This window comes from Taudactylus pleione, unplaced genomic scaffold (assembly GCF_031769625.1).
Source record: "Taudactylus pleione unplaced genomic scaffold, aTauple2 ptg000285l, whole genome shotgun sequence".
Taxonomy (NCBI): Eukaryota; Metazoa; Chordata; class Amphibia; order Anura; family Myobatrachidae; genus Taudactylus; species Taudactylus pleione.
In genome coordinates this window covers 980969-993068 of record NW_028284687.1, presented here as the reverse complement: position 1 = coordinate 993068, position 12100 = coordinate 980969, and the positions used below count along the sequence as shown (strand labels likewise).

The 12100-nt window shown below is 39.0% G+C and overlaps 2 protein-coding genes across 2 annotated transcripts in view; one reads left to right on the top strand and one right to left on the bottom strand.

The window, feature by feature from the left end:
• LOC148512031 (uncharacterized) overlaps nt 1–12100 on the top strand; it is a 188596-nt gene that overhangs the window by 11332 nt on the left and 165164 nt on the right. The window contains exon 7 of the mRNA XM_088482266.1: nt 747–2399. Within this exon, the coding sequence (XP_088338392.1) occupies nt 747–2399 (1653 nt within the window). The remainder of the gene's footprint in view (nt 1–746; nt 2400–12100) is intronic.
• LOC148512032 (uncharacterized) overlaps nt 1–12100 on the bottom strand; it is a 136609-nt gene that overhangs the window by 19366 nt on the left and 105143 nt on the right. The window lies entirely within an intron of this gene.

Below are 12100 nucleotides of genomic sequence, written 5' to 3'. Positions count from 1 at the left end.
ACTGATCCTGCAGATGTTTAAAATAAGTAACCCTTCCTCCCTCTATGTAGAGACACTCGTCCAGTAATACGTAGGTCCTCCTTTTAATTGTGTTACAGCAGCAACATGATGGAGTATGGACTCCACAAGCTTTCTGAAGTGTTGTGTAGATAGGGTACACCATACCTCCTGAATAATGGTCCACTATTCCCTTATAATTCCTGGTGGTGGGACCCTGCATCACACATGTGTTCTATTAGATTCAGATTTGGCAAACTCATGAAGCCAAACTCAGAAGAATGCTCCTCCAACCATAATCTGGTGGCTACAGACCTGTGAGGTGGCACATTGTCATGCTGGAAGAGCCGCTCCTGTCTGAGTGACTGCATGAAAGGACCTACTCTGAAGCCTCATTCAATGTCGCTTAAATCGTGGTATGCTGCCATCTTCACTGCGAATTAGACAACAATGGATTGCAGAGATATCTGACTGCTACTTCAGTGGAGGAAGATGCGCCATTTCATGTGGGGGGTGGTGGTTGCATGTACTGAGCCTGGAAACGGTTGTCTGTTTTCTAGCACATGACTATATATATTTTAATCCATAGATATCAGTATATTTTGGTGCCGGTTAATGATTTATATATTACCCCAACATCTGGCCATTTCATGGCAATTTGGTGACATTTCACCACAGTCTGTATTGAATAATAGTGAATCTTATTCTAGGAAAATATTTATATTTCTATATATGTATTTTATTCCCAGCAGATGGATGTAGCAGCTGGAATGTCTCAGAGGATCATCTTGTTATAACTCAGAATTTTGAAATTGATGGTGATGACGTCATCCGAGATTCTCTGGAAGAAAACCCAGTTACCCCAATTATACCTCCAGTACCTCACAGTGCAGATATATCACCTGATCCCTCTGATCATGGGGAGTGTTCTCCTGATAACTCTGATATTGGTACATCTGTTACATCTCGTACAGTATATAACATATTTCCCTGTTCTATAGATGCCATATGTATTACACAGAACACAAAGCGTATTACCCATAAGCCAGCTAAGGCAGGTGATAGACCATTTTCATGTCCTGAGTGTGGGAAATGTTTTACACATAAATCACGTCTTGTTACACATCAGAGAAGTCACACAGGTGAGAAACAATTTCCATGTCCTGACTGTGGGAAATGTTTTGCACATAAATCAAATCTTGTTACACATCAGAGAAGTCACACAGGTGAGAAACAATTTCCATGTCCTGAGTGTGGGAAATGTTTTACATATAAATCACGTCTTGTTACACATCAGAGAAGTCACAAAGGTGAGAGGCCATTTCCATGCTCTGAGTGTGGGAAATGTTTCACACAGAAATCACATCTTGTTACACATCAGAGAAGTCACACAGGTGAGAAACAATTTCCATGTCCTGAATGTGGGAAATGTTTTGCACAGAAATCACATCTTGTTAGACATCAGAGAAGTCACACAGGTGAGAAACAATTTCCATGTCCTGAGTGTGGGAAATGTTTTGCACAGAAATCACATCTTGTTAGACATCAGAGAAGTCACACAGGTGAGAAACAATTTCCATGTCCTGAGTGTGGGAAATGTTTTACACATAAATCACGTCTTGTTATACATCAGAGAAGTCACACAGGTGAGAGGCCATTTCCATGTTCTGAGTGTGGGAAATGTTTTACAAATAAATCACATCTTCTTACACATCAGAGAAGTCACACAGGTGAGAAGCCATTTCCATGTCCTGACTGTGGGAAATGTTTTGCACAGAAATCAAATCTTGTTATACATCAGAGAAGTCACAAAGGTGAAAAACTATTTGCATGTCCTGAGTGTGGGAAATGCTTTACACATAAATCGAATCTTGTTGCACATAAGAGAACTCACACAGGTGATAAACCATTTCAATGCTCGGAGTGTGGGAAATGTTTTACAAATAAATCACAACTTGTTACACATCAGAGAAGTCACACAGGTGAGAAGCCATTTCCATGCTCCGAGTGTGGGAAATGTTATACACGAAAATCAATTCTTATTAAACATCAGAGAAGTCACACAGGTGAGAGACCATTTCTATGTTCTGAGTGTGGGAAATGTTTTACCAGGAAAACACATCTAGTTACACATCAGAGATATCACACTGGTGAAAAACCATTTTCATGCCCTGAGTGTGGGAAATGGTTTACAGAGAAATCACAGCTTATTAAACATCACAGAAGTCACACAGGTGAGAAACCATTTTCATGTCCTGAGTGTGGGAAATGTTTTACACAGAAATCACATCTTGTTACACATCAGAGAAGTCACACAGGTGAAAAACCATTTTCATGTCCTGAGTGTGGGAAATGTTTTACAAAGAAATCTTATATTGTTATACATCAGAGAACTCACACAGGTGAGAAACCATTTCCATATCCTGACTAAGTGGAGTGAGAATATTTATCCAAAGAATTGCATAGTATTTCTCCTGTTATAGGCTCTTTTATGACCTTCATATTTATTTTCCTTTATGGCATTATATCATTTAGAGTACAATTTGCATTTTTATGTATTTGTTAATCTTCTGAAACTTGACAGAGAATTTTCTGCAATAAACCTCCCGCCAATTCACATTTATACAGCAAGGAGTCCAGGTGCCCGGAGGAAAGGGAAGGCTATAAATAGACATTTTAATCTGTATGTAATGTGGGCACAATTCTATCCACCTGTCTCCATCACAATTCTCATTGCGGTATTCTGAGTCAGATGCCCCCTGATCTCTACTGGCTAATTCAGCGATCATGGCCAATAATGGCACTTACACCTACCCAATACCTGAATGACATGGAATGTCCAAAAGCACAATTCATATTATCTCACAGTTGCATCTATACACCTACCTGCACCCAGCTGAGACGCAGTCTCTCCCATCAGCTGTAAGTCATGCGTGTAAGATATGGCCACCTCAGAATCACTTGTGGTTACTCAGAGATATAACTAAGAAAGAGTCTGTCACACTATGAGGTCACAGCACCAGTGAGGCATAAGGACTGTCGGATATGTGGGCGCCCCTGGGGCTCTGGATGGAGTTCCTATATGTGTTTCTGTATGAGACCGCACTCTGTCTTATTTGAGCAAAGAAGATGCTGGGAAGATCTCTTTCAAACTTAAGTTTAAAGCAAAATTTTCATACAGGCTATATTTATAGTTTTATTTTTCTATCATCTCTGATACTTTATATTTTGACTTTTTTATTAACTATGTTTGTAAAATGTTATAGGACTGTACATAGTCTATGTGAGTGTATGGCACAAATGGATGGGGATTGGTGTAATGGCATGGCTGGTTCTGGGAAGGACCAAACATATGATGGAGGACAGACCATTGGGAAACTGCACTGCTGTGGGTTACTTATACAGTGGCAATAAAAATTCCTCCCGCCCCCGTTTGGATTTTTTTTCTAGTTTTGTATATGTCACATGTAATTGTTTCAGATCTTGAAACAAAATTAAATCTAAGCAGATGCAACCTGAAATCACCAAAATACAGCTTTTAAGTGATCCTTTCATTGAAGGAAAAACAAGTTATCCAACACCTATATTACCCATGTGAAACATGAATTGCCCCCCCTAAGCTTGATAACTATATGTGCCACCATTAGCAGCAACAACTGGAACCAAAATTCCTCCAAGGGGACATCAATGACTCATCCTTTGAAGTGACAAAGGAACCAAGATGGACATTAAGGAACTGCAGACCCCGCTCACCTCATTTACTGTCATTGTTTGTGATTCCACCATAAGATACAGACTGGGCGATAATGGTATCTATGGAAGAGTTGCAAGGTGAAAACCACAACTTATCAAGAGGAACATAAAGGCTTGCCTCACACTTGCCAAAAAACAATTTGCTCCCAAACCTTTTCTTCTAACGTTCTGTGGACTGAGTGAAAAATTGAACTCTTAGGAAGACACAACAGCTGGTGTAAAGCTAACAGCATTCCAACATCAAACCAACAGTCACACATGGTGGTAGTGTTATTATGTGGGATGTTTTGATTGAAGACCAGGGCGAGACCATCACTGATGGATTTTTTTTCCTTCAATACATGAAATAATAATTTATAAAAAAAAATATTTTGTGTTTTCTCATGTTGTCTAATATGGTTGGAAGATCTGAAACAATTCAGTGTAAAAAATTAACATCTGGAAGGGTGACCTCACCCTGCTGGACGAATACAGATATTGTTAATCCAGTGATCAGAATAGAGGATGGTTACTTGTTCCCGAGTGGCCTAACTTCATGACTCCTAGGGATTCCCTCCCACTGTCAGTAACCACCTGTTACTGACTCCACCCACTACACAGTGGGCAGATAACTTGATACCACCACCACCAAACTCCTGTACCAGCATTGGGAACCGATTACCTACAGCCTGGCTCCTGCCATCGGCACTTGGAACCGCTTATTTCTGGGTATGTGTGTGGACACGCTGCAACACCTGGTTGGTGTCAACTATTTCCCACTGGTCCTTCACTATGGACCAGTCTCTGCAGGGTAGCTGGAAGAGAGCTTTAGCTAGGAGACACTGGGCTCAACACAGAACAGCTGGAGAATGGAGAAACTTCACTATTCTGGTTGTCACAGGATACAGTAGATGAGTTGTCTTAAAAGCAAGATGTTTATTACTCCATGTCTTGCAAAAGACAACTCTCCCTCGCTGAAGGTGCTCAGGGTAATCATAGCATACAGATGTTACAGAAGTACAGTCCTTCCGGATGTTCAGAGGATACACACTAAGGAATCACACGCCCTGTTTTTATCCCATTCTAACACATAGTACCATGGGGGCATCTTGGGTGCCTTATTTATGCTAAGAGTGCATTCGCTTTGCCTGAGACATCCTGGGCTTATATATGAAACAGCGATCTCACAAAATATAAATAAATACATTTCCAAAGGAGCTAAACTATTTCCTCTTTAATTTAACCATCACCCAAACCAGTTTGTCCAAATCATAATCTGATTTACACCTTCTTAGAGAATTTCCACAACACAGGAATACCCCCTGGGGCACATTTCATAGGAAGTGCTTTATACACAGGCTTGGTGAGTCAACACCAACCCCCCTCTGCTAGGCTACGGCAAATACCATGTCCCTTCCTACATCAGGATGGCAATTCCTTATACAATAAAATACTCTTCGTACGCATTCCTATAAATGCATAGTCTATACATTTAATATAAATTGCATTTCCACTACCACGCACTAAACATAACATGTTAGATCACATTATTACATATACATTTACAGTATATGGTGCTTAGCAGCAATAGTTCATATAAAAACGGCAACACAGCACAAGGAATTAACACACTCAGTAACTTTTTCACGCCACTGTAGCTCCCCGCAGTGTGTGTAACATACATTGCTGTGTGCTTGGTATATTTCTCCAAAGAGGAACATTGTGATCGCAGATGTGTTATGGGTACAGATCCTGCGCAGTTCTGTCTTATTAGGATGAAGATAAAGCAGCAGATAGTGAGGTGATTGTTACTCTACAGTGATGTAAATGTCTTATTTTTACTGCAGGCATCTGTGATGTCATCCTGACATCAGCATAAATCATGTCAGACCTTTTCTTACCTCTACATAATGTGACCCTGCAGACCACACCCTGCACATCAGGAACAATTAGACAAGTTTTAGGAAGAAGTGAAATAAAGGGTTTGTAGCTGTGTTCGGGGGTTTCAGTAAAATACAAAATCATATCTATATGTAATTACTATGTAAATGCCAGCTACTGGAAGCTACCAAGAGGGCTCAGTGGCGTAGTCGGCAGGGTTACAGGGTGGAGTGACCACAGCACCTGCTAATCTATGAAAAATAGAACCTTTGCAGCAGGCAGCTCAGTGAGAGAAAGGCAACAGGTAAAACTAGCACAGTCAGGACTATGAAAGAATCCAGTCCCTGAGTAAGAGGGTTGGGAGTTGATCATGATCCCTCCAGAGGGTCCTGGCTCAGGAAATGGAGGTTGGGATGATCTATGTAGTGTGGTTAAAATTATTACATATTAACTAATATTTTTAATTTTATAACGCTCTGAGCCTAGTTGTAGTGTGGGGATTGCAGTCAAAACACCTAGTATTTAGTTCCCTCTTGTCCTAACATAAATATACCAGGTCACCTTGGTGCATTTTTTAACTAGTAGGCATGCATACCCACCACCTTTGCTTGATGTACCTATTCCAACTCTGCTCCCCATCTTGTCAAAGACTGATTATGCCACTGATAGGGGGTTACTCCAACATTGGAGGAGCTGCAGACATTTTTCCCTAAAACTGGTAATTTCCTGCATGTTACGCCAATCTCCCCTACCCTGCACACTGCCTATGGGGTATATTGGCAGATGTTATATTGTTGATTAGATGTTGCTTATCAGATTGTGGCTCTAACCGTAGGTCCTCAGTGTATGGCAAATTAATGAAAGCCAGTAAGTAGCATAAAGATTAGTAATAAGGGGCACTTACCGTGTGTAAGTGGGTTGCTAGAATAAAATCCATCTTATGTGCTTTCCTCATATTCTTAAAGCAAATAATCAAGTATTATCATTTAATAATTTATCATAATTAATAACAAATGATATACCTTTTAATAACTTACTTGCAAGGATATACCCACAAATATACCTTTAAATTATTGGGATAATTCTATTCAAGAAAGATTACACACAAGATGTAGTAAAGTGTCTTTTCATTAACAATTGATAACATTCACATATATTATAAACAGTATTATCACATTGCCAAATATAATGTAATATTTCAATATGTTTTAACTATGTGTAGGATTTAGTGAGATAGAAATACAGAGAAGGTATAAAAGTTAGTTGGTGAAGCTGGTGTGAGGGAGCTATGGGGATATGTGGGGAAGGGGTAGGCCGAATGGCATCTGTATATTTTCTGGAATAATTGCAGACTTAGATGAGAGGTTCATGGTAAAGTATATTCTCTAGTGAACCTGTAAAATTTTGCATATTCTTTATAATATACTTTATGTCCTATATTTATAATAATAAGTTAACAATTATATTATCTATTTAAATATAATCCTTTTTTGGGGAATGTGAATATCCAGAGACTGTATTACTCAATGTACTTTAAAAAATAAAGTCTAATTGGAGCCCACCATGATAATCCCATTAGTTAATAAATAATTATAAAGTTGTTAATTACTGTTTTGTCAAATTACATTTAATCATTTTAAAGTAAGACTTAGAGACATTGAATGATCAATTATGATAATTAAGGATAGAAGTTTAGGAAACAATTTTTCAAAAAGATACAATTATCTACATTGGAAGATATTGAGCCGGGCGCTAAAATAAATAATTCCTAAATAATATAACAGAAAAATATAAATTAATAATAATCTTTTTGGCCTGCTGCTGTTTGTGACAATTTTGGTATCACAAAATAGAAAAGAAAAAAAAAGAAATTAGACCACAGAGCTAGCACTTTAGATCCTAAATATTTCAAATCTGAAACACAATGTGTCTCTGCTGATCAAATAAACAATACTTGCAGGGAGATAAAATATATTCACATTTATTAATCTAAAATAGATCTCAGTTTAGAAACAATATTATACTTATATTTCCAAGACATTTGAGATTTATATATATATATATATATATATATATATATATGGCTAACGCTGCTCCTCTACTCTGTTAAAGTGTGTTGCAAATTGGCAGCCACTAGATGGCGCCCGACGGAGCGATTCAATTATTGCTCCGTTCGGGTATGCACAGCTGCCGGTGTTAACATTTCCACTTGCAGCCCCAGAGCTGCTGAGCAGAGATGACCGAAAAGTGACCTTTTTGAGAGCTCAAATGGGACTTTTTGCAGGCACCACAATGTCCCGTCATTTTGACGGGTTGGTAATTAGTATTTAACAATACAAGAAATATTTAGTTATCCAGTTAATGATTGTAATAGCTGAATGCATGCAGTTGTTTGGTAATATCAACTTTCCCTCTTTAATAATACTCTTATTTAGGATCAGCAGATATATCTCCTAACTTTTACATTTTCCATGGATAAGAGATCCCTTAATGTTTAGTCGCTGGGGAGCGGTGTTTCCGCAGTGAAGATGGACTAGCCCTATGCTCCAAGTGACTCGGTTTGTCACTCATTAGTGTGTTGCAGTTAGATGCTGGCTGGAAGAGTGAAACCTGGACAGATAACAAAGGTTCTGTGTGAGCTTTTCCAGGCAGTGGAAATATATCATACTAGACAACTGAAGGTAAATTTCGGCTATAAACTTTCAATAAAACCTAATACTACAATAAAATAAATATTTGCTAGATGGTTACCTAAATACACATTTTTCTTAAACATGACCATGGGTTTGGAACAAATACATTAGTTGAGGATTGTATCTTGTTGTAATACACTGAAATTGGTGTTAATAATCCATCTAATATTATATAAGAATTTTTTTTAAATTTCAACACGAAGGAAGTAATCCATTTCCCTTCATTGTTATTTGTTGTTTTCTTTTTTTGTGATAAAGTTTTTCCTTTTTGGAATTTCCATTCTTAAAGAGCTGTTAGCATAGACTACACTTATTTCATTGTAATCACCATCTCTTGTGCAATTTCCTCTTGAGCGATTTAATAGTTTTTAGGGATATTGTTAATCCATGGTTAATCCGTGTCCTTTATCGTAATGTAAATAATTATTAGTATTTATTAGTTGTATATAATTATTTGAAATTATTCTTTTTTTTTTCAATGTTGAAGTTTATGTCCAGAAAATATATTTGTGAAAAATAAAATGTGAGTAAATGTTAGACTAAATTGTGTTTTTAATTAAATAATCTTGAAATTCCTGTGCCATATAGAAACCCCTTTTCCAAATAATAACCCTACCCCTGATCCTAACCTTTAATGTTCAATAACTACATACCCCATCAAGCAGGAGTCAAGTGCTTTTAATTTACAACAAGATGTGGAGATCTCAGAGAGGAGATGAAAATGTATTTTGGACAAAATCTTTTTTATTTCGACACACAATTATTTTTTATTTGAATCTACATTTTATTTATAATCACAGGGTATAGCCACGGGGACCCAGTTCACACCATGTTTTGTGAATCGCTATATGTGCCATTACAAAGCAGAATATTGGGAAATTCATTTTTTATTTATTATTTGGAAAAGATAATCTTATTTGGTACAGGAAATTGTAGATTAAGGGCTAAATGTAATAGGTTGTGATATTTCGATGCTGCGGGGATTTATGCTAGTCTCCATATTTTTAAAGTGACAATCCTTTTATAGGCTAAACCAAGCCTGTTTAGCCTTTAAAATGATTGTTACTTTAAAAATACGGACTCGCATAAATCCCAGCAGCATTGGAAGATTGGAACCTATTTCATTTAGCCCAAAGTGCTGAATGTATAAGTGGAATAATAGGGAGTTCTGCTTGAGAATCTCGGGTCATGTTATATTCTACTTTACAATTTGCAGATAAAAACAAATGTTCCAATGATAATTTCCAGCTGTTACATCCAACTGCTGGGAATAAAATAAATATAATCCTAACAGAATAAACATTTGTAGATCATGTGAGAGTTTTCTTTACCATATCAAGAGTGCATGTGGATAAAATAGAGTTAATATGTGCTTCAAAATACTAAACTATTGCCTACGCCAAGGAGCGGCCAAGTTGCGGCCCGTCCCCTGTCGGACTCTGGCTCCCCTCACCCTATTGGAATTAATCCAGAGGTCTGGACACCTCTGCCTGGACTCTGCAGGTAGATTAGCTCCTTGAGTGGCAGTGTAGCCTGGCGATGTCGCTGCCACACTAAATGTGACAGGCTCCAGACAGGACACAGGCCAGATGATTTAAGAAACAAAAGGGGGAGATCTGGGCTAGCACCTAAGGCGGAGATTGGGGCCGGCACCAACTTAAGTGAGAGCTCTGTGATTGAACATGAGGGGGGGGGGAGGGATCTGGGCTGACACATAAGGGGGGGGAGCAATCTCGGCTGCCATATTAGGGGAGAGGGATCTGGCCTGCTATATTAGGGGAGAGGGATCTGGGCTGCCACATAAGAGGGGAAGGGATGTGGGATGAAAACCTAAGGGGAGCTCTGGGCTGAATCATACATACTTAAGTGAGGGCTCTGGGATGGCATATAAAGACATAAGTGGGTGCAAGATATTTGTATGTTTTAGTGCTTCTTAAACTAAGATGTTATCAGCAAAGTACCATTGCCTAATTGTTGGGAGGCAAACAGTGAGACAATTTTTTGAGGCCCTCCGTTCAAAGTCATTTTCTTAATACGGCACTTCAAGAAAAAAGTTTGTACACCCCTGGTTTACGCATAAAAATGAAAGCTGAATTCAGAAGAAAAGTTCTGCAAAATGTGATGTATTGAAAGAAAAGCTGTACACGTAACAGATCAGAGTTTGTACAATGGCTGGGATTTTATACTTCTGTTGAATCATTTTATATATGTCTATTAGGGGCACTGGGGTATTAGTGTGGGGAGTCTGTACATTTTATTCTCCAATGAGAACAATAATCCTGACTAGGACTATGTCTATTAGGGGCACTGGAGGAATACCCAGGGGGTATTAGTGTGGGGAGCACTGAGTCTGAGCACTTTATTCTCCAATGAGAACAATAATCCCAAAGAGGACAACAGGAAAATAATCATGAAGAGCAGAGATGCCAACAAAGAATGTAAAGGGATGTTGTAAATTGTTCCCCAATGGACTAAGACAAAAGGATTTCATGTCTGAACAAAAATCCCATTTTTTTCTGTTATCCAATGGAGGACTATTAATCATCAAGGGGATGTCCAAAAAATGCCCCTAAGGGAGTGTGTGCTCAGAAGTCACTGTGCGCACCACCTGGAATCTAAAGCTGGAATCTTTGGATGCAAGGGAGTAAACTCAATAGAAAGCTCAGTAGAAACCCCGGTTAGCACCCCCCCAAGCTTCACCCTCGGGAGAAGGTGGTCATGCCCAAGGGTAAGACTGGCAAATGGCAAAGTCATCCACATGGCAATAGGCTATATGTATATATATACCCATCAGGTCATCGGTTTGCACAAGTACTGGGTTCTATGAACCTAGAACTGTAAAGTACTGACAATGTCCAGAGAACAAAAAGAGTCCCTATCTTCTGGATACACATGCCAGCTAAAAAACAGAATTACAAAACAACCAAGACAAATGAAACCTAGAGATCACATTCGACTGAAAGGAAAGGTCTGTTCCAAGCACAGTCCAGTTGGCATGCAAGATGAGGAAAGGTGATTGACAAGATAGAGCCAACATCTCCAAACTGTTCTAGCACAGTATGAACAGCAAAACCTGGGCAAATAAAAAGTGTCAAGATCCCCTTTGTTTTGCACCAGGTGATGTAAATCTTCCAAACAGTGGTGATTCCTGGCTTTAAAACACTTGCCCGCCTTGACCACAGGTCCAAACTAGAATGTCAGAAATAACCTTTGTCTAAAGGAAGATGGCTTCAACAGCCACAGTGTTAATACCATCCAAAGTAAAGTTTGGAGATAAATGGGACCTAATTTAAGAGATCAGGTATAAGAGGCAGGTGCCATCTGCCAATAATTACCAGAAGGCCTTCTCATCGCAACTAATCAATGAACCATAGTAGCCAGAACAGATTGAAGTTCCATAACCAGGATGTCTCCAGAAACAGCCACGGACCCCTCATTTGGGAGCAAAAGAGCTTCACCTCCTCAGGAAAATATCTGATTACCCTCATCTGTTCACCAGCTGTGGAAAGAACTCTGGCTAGATGGAACACTCCTTGTAGCAAAGGATCATCTTTTGAGTAAGTCTTCTCCACAGTTTCCACCTAGGAATGAACAACGCTACAATGGCCAGAATGTTTAGCTCTATCTAGTGCATAATCCTGCTTGGCTTTCTCATGGCTAGACCCTTGGAGGTTTATCTAAGCCATATCGATGGTGCACATGAACTGATACTTCATGGCCCTTAGTTACAGCATTTGACCTATGGGGATGAACTCCAGAAGGTAGATCGGGGGCTTTGACTGCACCGGAACCCAAAT